This window comes from Chinchilla lanigera, unplaced genomic scaffold, assembly GCF_000276665.1.
Source record: "Chinchilla lanigera isolate Chin_1 unplaced genomic scaffold, ChiLan1.0 scaffold00013, whole genome shotgun sequence".
Lineage (NCBI taxonomy): Eukaryota > Metazoa > Chordata > Mammalia > Rodentia > Chinchillidae > Chinchilla > Chinchilla lanigera.
The window spans coordinates 26,227,558-26,239,863 of NW_004955414.1; the positions used below are offsets into that span (position 1 = coordinate 26,227,558).

A 12,306-nucleotide genomic window follows, 5' to 3' on the forward strand; every position below is an offset into this window, starting at 1 on the left:
TTAAAAAGAAATAAGACACATATTTGCCTTATCACCACTATTGAATTATGGAATATTGCCAGAGTAATAAAATATATAGGTCCACACAGAGAAATGCACATGCATGCTCACACAGAGACATACAATTAAAACAAGGGGTGAATTGGATAAAATAAAAATTAAAGATGATTTGATTATAAATTTGAAAGAGAAAGGTATTCACAGAGTGGTCAAGAGCCTCTGAAGTTGGACATACCTGTGTTTAAATCCTGGCTTCAGCAATTAATAACCACATGACCTTAACCTCCTAAAGCCTCCATTTCCTCTGGCATAAAATAAGTATAATGAGGCTACTTCCTAACATTAAGTCAAATATTGTCAAATGCTGAGCATAGTACCTGGCTTGTAGTTAATCACTCTCTTTATAATAATCATACTAGTTTTTGCAGGAATCACACTATCACTTGTTAACACTAAAAATTATTAGACAAGAAATATATAATACAGAGTAGATGCATCGATGCCTCTCATTATCAGCTAGAAAAATCTTCATAAATAAGCAAGCAAAACGATAAATCGCGTAGAATGTGCCTCCCTAAACGATATGAGGTGTAACACAGACCTTAAATCTTTTTGAGGTTAAAGAAAGGAACACTAAATTGATGGGAGGACAAATCCTGTGCCTGAAGGAGAAATAAATGTTTGCAAATTGAGTAAAGTAAAGGTCTATCAGCTGTAAAACAAAGATGTGCAGTTCTTCTGATCCCACAATTAAAGTTCCGTACAAAATGGAATAAATTTCAAATGTCAGTGAAGGCCCAGAGAGGCCGAGGAATAAATTTAAAGATCCATTAATTGGTTTCTGGGCTGGGACATAAACTGAAAACTCCTGACTTCTTGTCCAGTTGCTCTTTCCATTGTTTTACCCTGAATCTCTGTTCCTAGATTATTAACAGATATTCTGAAAATAGCAATAAGGGAAAAGCTAATCCCACTGCGCATCATTAAATCAATGATTAAAATGGTGTCATAGTGATCAGAATAAAAATCCAGAAAATCAGGACTAGTCTTTGGTATATATATATATATATATATATATATATATATAAAAGAATATAACACACATGACTGTGCAAATCACAAAAGAAATATAAACATTATTAAATATTATTGCAGAAACAAGATCTTATACCTTAAAATACCTACACTGTCAAATGAAGTTCAGAAGCATTAGCAAAATAAATATAAATAAATCAAACTACAGACGAACTAGTAGAAAATAGATCTATTTTTCCATCAAGGAGAAGCATTTCTTTATTTATTTAGAAGCATTATTTTTAATAATGGTTGAAATAAAGAAGGACTTCATAAAAGAAAAAAAAAGGCAGTAGTGATTATAATAAAACTTTATAATTTCTCCAAAACAATACATAACTTATTAAAAAGCAAAAAATGACAGAGTAAAAATGTTGAGAAAAGGTAGCCAATAAAGGATTAGTATCTGTCATGTATAGAATTTACATACATTGTTTTTTTAAAAAAAAGTCTAGGACCCAGATGGATACACGGGCAAAGAAATGAGTGGCTAATTCACCCAAAAAGAAAACAAAAGTAAATAAATATTTTTAAATGTTCAGCTTGTGCTTGCTCATGAATTAATTGAAATAACCATAAAGTGGCACTTCACAGTGGTATTAATATGTTGTAATTATTGTTCTTATTATTGGTTATCTGGTTCTGACTACACAGTAGTCTGGCTAACCAGGACCAAAAGCAAAGCAAAATCAAGATCATGCTTAGAAGAAAGATGAGTGTATACATCTTTCTGGAAGTAACACTGTATGTTGTAGGTTATTTGGTAAAGTCAAATATTCCTATGCTTTGACCCAGTGAATAAAGTCTGAGAATTTATCTCAAGGGTGTAACTTAAAGGAAAAAAGAAAGAATGGTAGTACAAAATGTTTATAGTAGCATTGTTAATCATAGTCAAAAGAAGTGTAAACATCTGCAATACCCAACAATAGAGGCATCCATGCAAAGGGAATATGCACCCCTTAAATTATAAATATGAGCACTGGTCAGAATACCTGGAATTAGTTATGAAATAAGAAAAAAAGAATGAAGGAAAGGAAGTTATGTCTGTGCCATCCAATCAACTTATGAAAAAATTATAAATATGGATAAATACTGGAAAGAATAAAAATTGTTGCTTTTTCAGAATGTATGGGGTTAGAAGTGAAATATTAAGATAAATTTTTCCTTTAAATGTTTAAACCTGCTTTAACAAACAAATTTTTAAAAATAAACAGGAAAAACATAAATTTTTAAAAGATTCCTTTAAAGATGGCGACCTTCTTTTTAAAAGTTCTTTTAAGAAAAATGTCAGCAATTTTGCTTCTGGGAAGCCTCTTGTTTGTGTCGAATGAGGGGTGTGGGGTGTTAGTGTGTTCCACACCAGAGCTTCCCGCTTGCTGGTGACACCCAGGACCCTTCCACGCACCAATCATAAGCAGCAGGCTTCCACCCCGAGGCAGGCATGTAAAGTAGGGCGGCATGATTGGCACAAGGACTTTGAAAGGCTGCTCTGTGGAGCCTGGGGTCTGCTGGGGGCTTCAGTTCCACAGGGGAAAAACACAGCATTCTGGAAAGCTGCCCACAACCTCAGCAGCCCTGGAGACCCTTCCCCTCCCCTCTGAGCTGGAGGAACTTGCCTGACATGCTAGGCAGCTGAAAAATATCTCAAAATTGCTCAGTAGGATGGCAAAACCTTGAGACTTGGAGTCAGGAGCTCTTTGGGCCTCACCTTCCTCAATTTCAAGATAAGAGCTCGAATCCCTGCTTCTGTTCATTGGGATTAGATGAAACCCAGGGTGCAAGAGGATTTCTACTCTGCAAAATTCTATAGGTGATTTATTTATTATGATTGCATTAAAAGGACAAAATGTTGAATGCTTTCATTATATGAGGGACCTAGAAAAGTAAAATCCCTAGAGACAGAGTGGATGGGGGTTTCCAGGGGCTGGGGGCAGCGGAGGAAGGGGAGTTCATGCTCAATGAACGGGGGCAGAGTTTGTGTGGGAAGATGCAAGCGGCTGGGGATGGATGGTGTGATGTCTGAAGAAGTGTGAATGCGCTTCATGTTGCTAAACTGCATGCCTGAAATGATTAAAACAGTAAATTTTATGATGTATATACATATTTACCACAAGTAAAATATAAATAAAAATAGGATATAGACAGTGAAATGCAAAGACAGAAAGAAAGGGGAGGATTTCAGAGAAGGTGGGATTCACTGCTTTAAGGGACAGGTGTGATGACCCGGGGCAGGGGTGGCAGGTCAAGAGAGGGACATGGCGTAGACACAGGCACAGAAGCAAGCGGCGAGAGGCCACTGGAAGGAGGCCTGAGAAGGACCCCTCATTCCCCTTTGCCCACTGTATGACACTGTGGATATAGCTGTAGGTTATTTTTATGTACCTGGACAGCCCTTATACAATTTCATTCATTCACTCATTCACTCATTCATTCGATACTTATTCAGGGTCTCATAGCGCCAGGCGCTGTTGTTGTAAGCACTTAGTAATAAGCTACACACACCTGCATGCACACACGCACAGGCCCCAACAAAGGTACTGGCCCTTGTTGGCCTCTGTTCTAGGGTTGATAACAGCGGGCACCTAGACTACACTTACTATGCACTAGGCAAGCCCCAGGCACTTTCCAAACACAGGTTATTTAACCCTTTAGTGTTCCTGGTAACCCTTGAGTTGTGACTGGGATGAGTCTCACTTTACGGCTGGTGGCTTACACAGAGGCCCCATGGCTGGCAAGTGGAAGAGGCTGGGTCTAAGCCAGGCGGGGTGGGCAGCACCGGGAGAAGGACTGACTCCATCAGCCAGTCTCTCTCCAAGCAGGCAGGAGCAGGGATTGTTTACAGATTGGAGCGGGCAGAGGAGAGCAAGAGGCCCAGGGGAAGGGACTTGGAGTTACCCAGCGGGGTGGGGCTGGGGCATGGACTTTGTGGTAGCAGCACACTGGGATGTAAGATATGGCTCTGGTGTCTGGAAAAAAGGAACTGGTCTATTTGGGTGGCTTCCTGGGTGTGAGGGGAAAGGCAGTGTCAAAAGTTCAAGCCTGGGGCACCTTCCAGACCCACCGCTGCAAACAAGGCCTGGGGTGGTGGGGGCTGGCAGGAAGGAGATGGTTTGGGGGTGCTCTGCATGGGCAGGAAACATGATCAGCTTTACTCATTCATCAGTGAATTGCATGAAGGGCTGCTCTGTCCAACCCACTCCCACTCGTGGGGTGGACCCAGGTCGCCTGCAGGATGCCCAGTGCACACACATCTGCCCTCCATTACCTTGGGCAGACAACCCAGCCCCGGCCTGAGAAACACCCACCTGCCTGCCTACCTTTCTCCTGCTCCGCCGCTTCACTCAGTTCAGGAAGCTTCAGGCCCACCAGGTTCTGGTTTCTCATCAGGATGTGCTCCTTTGTGTGAAAGAGAGAGACAACACTTCAGATGACAGCATCGGGCTGGGCTCCTCTCTTGGCTTCCTCTGGTTCTCTGACCACGACCTCTCAGCCTTAGGTGGGAAACACAGGGGCAGCAGCAAAGGTGGGTGGGCGGGATGGGTGGCAAAGCTGGGGAGCATCACCTCTTCTCCCAGCCTGTCCCGGTGCCCACCATTATGTCACATCTGCTTTTCAAAGAAATCCGTGGGCCTCAGGGAAAATGAATTGCTCCGCCATAGAGAGCCGGGGAATAAACAGCTCTGAGGACAGGCAGCCTGTAGGGTGTGGGGGTAGCTTGTTGCCTAGACCTGGGGGCCATGAAGTCAAATCCCTGGCGGTCTGGCCCCTCTGGGGTTTACATGTGGCTGTTCCTGGGAACAATCTTTGGCGATCTATCTCAGGGCTGGCTGAAGCTTCCTGCCCTGCTGATCCGGGCAGGGAGGACCCACTTCCAGGAGTTGTGACTTCCCCCACCTCTCAGTTCCTCAGTGGCCTTGGTGGCACCTCCAGATAGATGAGGCCTGAGAACTGCTGCCTTGGGGGCTCAGCAGACAGAGCCAGGGAGAGGTGGGCTGGGGCTGCAGGCAGGTTCGCACCTGCTCCACTCTAGTTAGCACCAGTGCAACATGCAGCGGAGCTCCTTGCCCTTCGTGGTTTGTGCTATCAACGGATTTTCAGCCTCCTGGGTGGCAGAGGCCACTGAGTAAAGAAGGCAAGGAAGGGGCCAGCAGAGGGTGCTCATGCTCCTAATGGAAGTGAAGCTAGGCCCTGCACCTGTATCTCTGGCAGGCCAGAGGCCCGCAGCCCATCAGCTCTTGGTACACTGGGATGAGGTGCAGGCTGGGTGCCCACGCTGCCGGGGTAGTAGTACAGGGTAGTGACATGGAGCCTCCAGGGCCTCTGGAAATTTCTGTGCTGAGTGAGAAAAATCTGCAGGGGTGTAGGGTGTAGGGATAGCTTACTGCCTAGACCTGGAGGTCCATGAAGTCAAATGCCTGGCTGTCTGGTCCCTTTAGCCCCTCCTTCCCCCAGATGTAGGAGTGAGCCCTCCCTGGGTAGCTCCCCCAGATCCTGTTCTGACTCACTAGTTACTTTGGTCTTTCTGGCTCGGTAGGGCTTTTCTGTGTAAAGCGTCCAAATCAGCAGCCAGGCCTCAGATTCCCCTGAGCCTCCAACTTAGAACATCACGGAATATTTCTCAGTAGGACAGTGGCCAACATCCGTCAGTGTCTCTGGTTGCACGGAAATACCCTCACTTGTGCTAGAGTGATATCAGGTTCCTCGTTTCCTTTCCCATCCCACAGTTCCTCTGTAGGAGACAGGGCAGCTTTGTCCAGCTCCAGGCCTCACCCTATAGAAGCCTCGTTGCCTTGGCCTGGGTTGGACTTCTAGGGAAGGGAAGATCGGGTTGAGATTTCTTTGTTCTGTTAATTCTTCTCTCCCTCACACTCTGGTCCCTCTCCCATGCATCTCTGGACATTCCTAATCAAGGCTTGAGTAGCATGGCAGCCTCAGGAGTGACCACTGCGCCCAGTTTGATGGCCAAGGGAAGTTGGAGACACAATGGGCATCGGAAGAAATTCACCACAGAGGGACCAGCCCCTTGCAGTCTTCGTCATACGTACATGGCTCTGAGGTCCTTGGCTAGCAGGGACCAGGAAGAAAGGCTAGGGGCCACTTCAAGGGAAAACCTAGTTTATTCTGGCCTGGCCCTGTTCTAGGCATGACCAGGCACCCCACAGGGTCCTGTTTGTGAGTAACCAGCTCTGGATGAAGGAGTAAAGTGGCCCAGAATTGAGGGTGCCCGTGCCTGTCCACACATCCACCTTCCCTTGAAATGTGGCTTTTGGCAGCAACTCTAGCCAAATAGCCTCTGCCTAGTGCCACGTATAAAACACACCTGAGACTAGTGTGATGAAGGAGCTATCACACAAGCCAGCCTGGCTTCTCCGGTGGGGAAGAGCCAGAGCCACCCTGCCCCTGGGCCCAGCCTCAGCCCCAGGGTCTTCAGTCCAGTGGAGACCTAGCGGGCACAGCCTGCCCAGCCGGCCCTTAGGAACTCACCTCACGGAGCTTGGTCAGTTTCTGCATCCGCACAGGCTGCACTTGTATCTGAAAGTCTTTAAGCCCTGGCACCTTGGCCAGCTTGCCACTGGCTTTGCCTGGGAAGCGCTTCTCCTCTTCTGCCAATGGCAGCTTGGAAAGCACTTTCTGCAACCGCGGACCGGGCTCTTCAGGGCCACTGTCCCAGGAGACGCCCCGCATTAGAGGTGGCCGGGACACAGGGGGCCGCAGTTCGACTTTGGGAATAACCTTGGATGCTGGGGGCTCTCCAGTGGAGACTTTTCCCTGGGGGGCTGGTGGAGCCACTCCTCCCGAGCCCTGGGCTGGACTTCTCGGCAGAGGGTTGCCCTCCCTGGCTGTCTTCGGGAGCTGCCTCCCCAGCTCGCTTTCAGCAGGGACAGATGGGGGACTGTTCAGGGCCATTTTCCCAATGCTATTTGTGCCAGAAGCTGGGCCCTTGGGTGTGGTCTCAGGGTGCTGGAGGGGATCGAAGTTTTCCTTTTGTTCTATTGCAAGCTCTTTGGAGTTCTCAACAGGGGGAGAGCGAAGAGCCAGCCTGCCCTGAGACACTTTCCTTTGGTCATTCTGCTTCCGGTCAGCTAGCCCTTTGGGGACATTCTGAAAAAGATAAGGTAGAGTTGGGACCCTGGAGACAGGCTGAGGGGGAGACACAGCCCCTGCCTGGCAGCCCATATCTGCGTGTGGGTGCGTGGGACTGGGTGGACAGGGACAGCCCCTCAGCCAGGTCTAAGCCAGCAAAGAGGGCCCACAAATAAGAATAGAGTTTGTGAAACAGAGAGGACAGGGACACCTGCAACTCAAAACCAGCCCAGAACTTCCCAAGAGCTAGGAGCAAGGGAGAGTGCGACACAAGACAGCGCTGGCTCCACCTCAGTTGCACCACGTTCTAGTCCTGGCTCTGCCTGACAGAGCTCTCAGCTCTTATGGACTCACATTTCCCACCAGGCTTGTGAACCCTCTAAAATCACAAGGAACCTTGCATGTCTGTTTGTGGCTTTTAGAGGGGAGTAGAGGGAAGAGAATCCCTAGCTTTTGACAATTGCTTTTCCTCTGGGAAGAGATTTCATCTTTTAAGATCGTTTCAGACTTCCATGATCCAAGAGATGATAGGATCACTGGATGATGAGGCAATTCCTGCAAAGGTGACTTGTCACTCCCTGGAAGGTCCCAGGTTCTGTACTCTTCCTCCACACAGGAAGCCCGCGTTGTGAGGCACACACTGGTCTGCATCTGCCCCTCTGGGTGTTGTTGCATGTCAGTGCTTGTGTTCTTTCAGAGATCTCTCTCCCCAACCCAGTTCTAGGTGAGCTTGTTTTTTAAGGCTGCCCTCCATGCCACTTGGAGCACTTGGGCACCTTGCTCAGGGCAGGGTGGGGCACTTGTACTGCTCATCCACAAGGATGAGATTCCTCCAGATGCTTCCAGCAGAATTCCAGCTGGGGCTGGAGCTTTCCTGCAATTTCACTGGAGGTTGCAAGGGCACCAGCTTTGCCAGGGGCTGCTGCCAGGCTGCTGCTGGGTCCAAAGGTCCCCACCTCTGACCAGTAGCCTGATTGATTGAGACCGCAAGGGGATGGGCATGACCTCTGCGGAGGCTGCACGCCTGAGTCCTGCCTCTCCACCCCGTCCCACCCAGCCACAGTGAACAGAGGAACCTGCTGGTTTCCCCAGTGCAGAGCTTCCACTCACACACATGTTCACACATGGGCCTGGCGGCAGGCTAGGCCTCTGTGAGACAGGATCCCCCACGCCCAAGTCACCCAAAGTGAGTGAAGTTCCAACTCACAGGCTCGCCGAGGTGAGGTGAGATGTCCGCCTCATCCCCCTTCTGCTGGAGAAAGCAAACACAAATGAGCCAGCAATTGGGTGAGGCCTGTCTTCCTCTCAAGAGGCCCTCAAAGAGGCCTAGCTTCCCACCCAGCACCCTCAGGGTTCGTGGATGGCCTCCTGGGTGTTAGAGGGCAGGGGAGAGGCTGCTAGCACAGAAACAGCTCTGCGAATTACCTGTGGCGGTGATCTTGGCGGGGACTGTGGGCCACTGCACACATCCAAACCTGGAATGGTCCCAACACTGGTGAGTGGTGACCCTCAGCTATCCCACCACATCCCTCCCTGGAGCATTCTTTCTTAGCAGCCTTGGGCCTGGGGACCAGAATTGTCACCATCTTTTGAGTGCCTCCCATCTGCCCTTGTTGATCCCCCCCAGCAACTGTTTGAGGAAACTGAGGTCCTGAAGGTCACATGGCCGGGAAGTGGCAGTGCTGAGATGAGCACCCAGGCTGCCTGACTTCAGCTGAGTTTGCCTCAGAGCGCTGAGCCCCTTGCCCTTGCTGGACTGAGGCTGTGGCTCTGGAAGAGAAGACATCGAAGGACAGAGAGTGGTCCAAATGTGCTCTGTGATGAATTCTCTCTGAGCCCCCGCTGGGCAAGCAGAGCATGACCTCGCCTGTGTCCTCAGAAGCCTGCTTCTCCAGGGTACAGCTGCCCCCCGCATCAGCCCCAGGCCCCAACAGTGTGCCTGCCTCTGTGAGGTGACCCCGCCGGGGCCAGCTGGGAGCCCTCTGGGGAGGGATGCAGCAGGAGTCCTGAACGAGAAGGCTGAGGCAGGAGGGTGGCTGCCTGAGCAGCCACCTGTAGGGAGAGGCCAGGGTAGGGAGCATGCTGGGGGGTGACGTGGCCTCACCTGGTGGGGTGAGGACTGTCGGAAGGCTGCTCCTAGAGGGCACAGGAGAAGCTCCAGGGCTGAGGTTTGGGGAGACAGCTGTGGAGACAGACACAAACTGGCTGGCATTCGTGAGGGGTTAGGACTTCACAGAAGCAGCCTTTCAGGTACTCCTTGCCCCTGGAACTGGACTTGCCTTGTTGGGACCTGTTCTGCACTGTCACACAAGGCTTCTTTCATAGCCCAACCCCTCCTTGCTCCTAGCTCAACAGGTAGCCCTTGGAGTCATGACCAGGAAGTGTCACAATCCTCAGCCTACTGTGCCTGACCTCAGAGCACCTTCCAGAAACTGAGGACCTGGCGTTGCTTGGCAGGTAAATCTTCAAAAACTGTGTAACAGGGACCCCGAGGCCAGGCCTGAAGGTGCCCAATGGATAACTAAAGGCAGGACAAAGCTTTGCATCTCTGCCTTCAATTTTGTTTCTGTTTCACTCATTACCTCAAAACTTTGGGTCAGAATCCTGCTCAGCTTTGCATGTCAGCATGCTAATTATGTAAGGAGTTCTGTAATCTGAGGTTTATGAGACCTGAATTTGCCTAGGCTATCTCATTCTCCTTTAAGGCTAAGGACACCAACTTAAGAGCAACTGAAGTAATTTGCAGGTTTTGCAGAGGCAGTCAATTGCCAGTTCTTACACTGGTTCAAGACCTCCTGGAGCAGTGATTAAAAGTCTCCAGTAGGCCTTGCCCAAAACCTGTAGGCACTTTGGATTCCAGGAAAAGCAGAGCCCCCAAATCCTCCCCATGATGAGGTTACGCCCCAAAGGGGAACAATCCCTTCATGGTGGGGAACCAAGGTCACGCCCATAAGCGAGAGCAAGCATTTCACGATGGAAACAAACTTCCCCTTCAGGAAATGATGGCTTTCCCAGGTCCTTAGAGAACCAGTCCTGAGATACCTATTAACCAGACCAGGGTTACCTGCCCTGCCAGCTATGCAAACCCCCAACTTTTGCCTTTCTTCCCTTTTTCTATCAAATTCTAAGGTTTCTGTCAGCCTTAGAAGACAGACTTTGAACCTCTTTGTCTGTGTTCCCAGTATGGCCATGCTGATTCAAGCCCCTTTTCTGCCCTTGACTGCTCATCTCTTTGAGTAGGGTCATGAGACAGGTGGCCAGGCCTGGTCTCTTGAGACTGCAGGAGCTGGGGCTTTTGCCTGAAACTTTGGTAACAGCTACACCTTCTAGATGTCCCAGGATGGCCCTGATTTCAAATGCTCCCCTTGCTTGTAAGTCCTCAGACCTCAACTTTTTGCTCAGGAAGAAGAGGGACTGTGGGAGGGCCCAGGGAAATTTTCCTTCTCACCTGTAAATACCCCAAAGACTGCCTCCCTTCCCCAGAGTACCTGTGTCCTTCCTCGGGGCAGCGGGGGCAGGGGGAGAGGGCACAGAACATTGTCCCCTGCTCTTTGCTGAGGAAGGGCCCACAGAGCAGCCACACAGGCTCCATCCACACAGGGAGACCCCGGGCTCTGAGCATAGGGGCAGCACACAGAGGATTCCTCTCCATGCAGGATTACAGGAGGGGGAGGAGTAGGGGAGCCCGAGTTAAGCACCACGTGGGCTGACTGTTCTCGGCACAAGGAGCCATGACACTCACACAAGGGGCAAAAAATAGGACAGTCTTCTGGGTTAGAGCTGGCCAGGCATTTTAGAGCCTCTGAACTGACCAAGACTCCCTGTCAGCCAGGCTCAACCTTCTGCCACCTGGACACCAGGGGCAGCTGAGTCCAAGGATGCTGAGCCAGGAGAATCACAAGTTAGAACCCAGTTTGGGCAATCTAGCAACTTAGTGAGACCCTGTCTCAAAGTTAAAAATGAAAAGGGCTGGGGATGTAGCTCAGTGCAAAGGCACTGAGGCCAACCAGTATTAAAAAAAAAAAAAACAAAAAAAAACCACCTCTAGGAAGCAAGGCTCCCACTGCAGCTGAGGCCTGGGCCTTCCCCTCTACCTATCCTGTAGGGCCCCAGGCAGCCTCCTGGACCTCCTGACCCTGCCCTACCTGATGGGGAGTCTCCGGGGCTGCTCCTGGACTTCCTCCCTCGCCGGGTCAGGAATCGCTCACTCACCAACTTGGCTTCTTCCAGCAGAGCCAGGTTTTTCTTCTTGTCCTCCTCTGAGATGCTGATGTCTGGCAACTGGTCATTTACCAGGTCAATGACGTGCCCCGCAGGGTCTGCAGAGGGAAGGTGAGCCCAGAATGAGAGCCCCTGCCGCCCCACACCTTGGTCTAGGGCTGCTGCCTTGAGCTGACTGGACCAGGGGAAGCTCAGCGGGGTGCTGGTCTGTGGAGAAGGTTGCATGGGGACACACAGTGGCTTCCTCGCATGCCCGGCCCCTCAGGCTTGCAGCTTGCGGCTATGGCAAATGCTCTGTCACAGGTGGTCACGAAACCACCTTGGGATCCCAGCTCTGCCCTCACTCTGCTTTGAAAGCAGGCCATTCTGGAGCCCCATTTCCACGCTTTCTGTTCTGCCTGGTGTGTCCGTCCGTCAGGTCTCCCTTCTTTAACAAGCAAGAAAACTGAAGGTGTGGATAAGGCCAGCCAAAGACCCTGGGCCACAGGTGCAATCTCCTGGCCACCTTCTCCCTTCTTTCCTCCACTCACGTGCTCTCCCCCATCCTTCCCCAGACTCTCCCGTCCCCAGCTGTGTGTCGGGGTGAGCTGGGCGAATGGCTCCAGCTCCACGCCATGGCTCAGGAACCTGGGACTTGCTCCACATAGCTGCTCCTTCCTCAAGCCCCACTTCCAACCCCTGACCAAGTGCTGCATTCACCTCCATTTGCGACTCTCCCTGCACCTGCCCTCCTCTCTGTTCCTGCTCTTCAGCCGCTATCTGGACAATGCCGTCAGCCACCTAAGGGGTCCCTGCCTTCAGGTCATTCCCTCTGTCCCATCCTCACTGAGGGGACCCTGCCATTCTCCTGCCTCACCCCACGGGGACTCCTCCTGGTCCTCAGGGTGACAGCCACACTCTAAACTGGGCTCAGCCAGTTTTGCAGGC

General features: G+C 50.4%; 1 protein-coding gene across 5 annotated transcripts in view; it reads right to left on the reverse strand.

Annotated features, from left to right (window-relative positions):
* Mrvi1 (murine retrovirus integration site 1 homolog) overlaps positions 1-12,306 on the reverse strand; it is a 112,422-nt gene that overhangs the window by 42,332 nt on the left and 57,784 nt on the right. Inside the window, exons 5-10 of one of the 5 annotated variants that reach the window (XM_013511909.1) lie at positions 11,304-11,477; positions 9,263-9,340; positions 8,584-8,633; positions 8,366-8,410; positions 6,559-7,176; positions 4,380-4,470 (exon numbers count right to left, since the gene is read on the reverse strand). In XM_013511909.1, coding sequence (XP_013367363.1) covers positions 4,380-4,470; positions 6,559-7,176; positions 8,366-8,410; positions 8,584-8,633; positions 9,263-9,340; positions 11,304-11,477 — 1,056 coding nt within the window. The remainder of the gene's footprint in view (positions 1-4,379; positions 4,471-6,558; positions 7,177-8,365; positions 8,411-8,583; positions 8,634-9,262; positions 9,341-11,303; positions 11,478-12,306) is intronic. The other 4 variants (XM_013511908.1, XM_013511906.1, XM_013511907.1 and 1 more) reach the window with 4 other exon arrangements.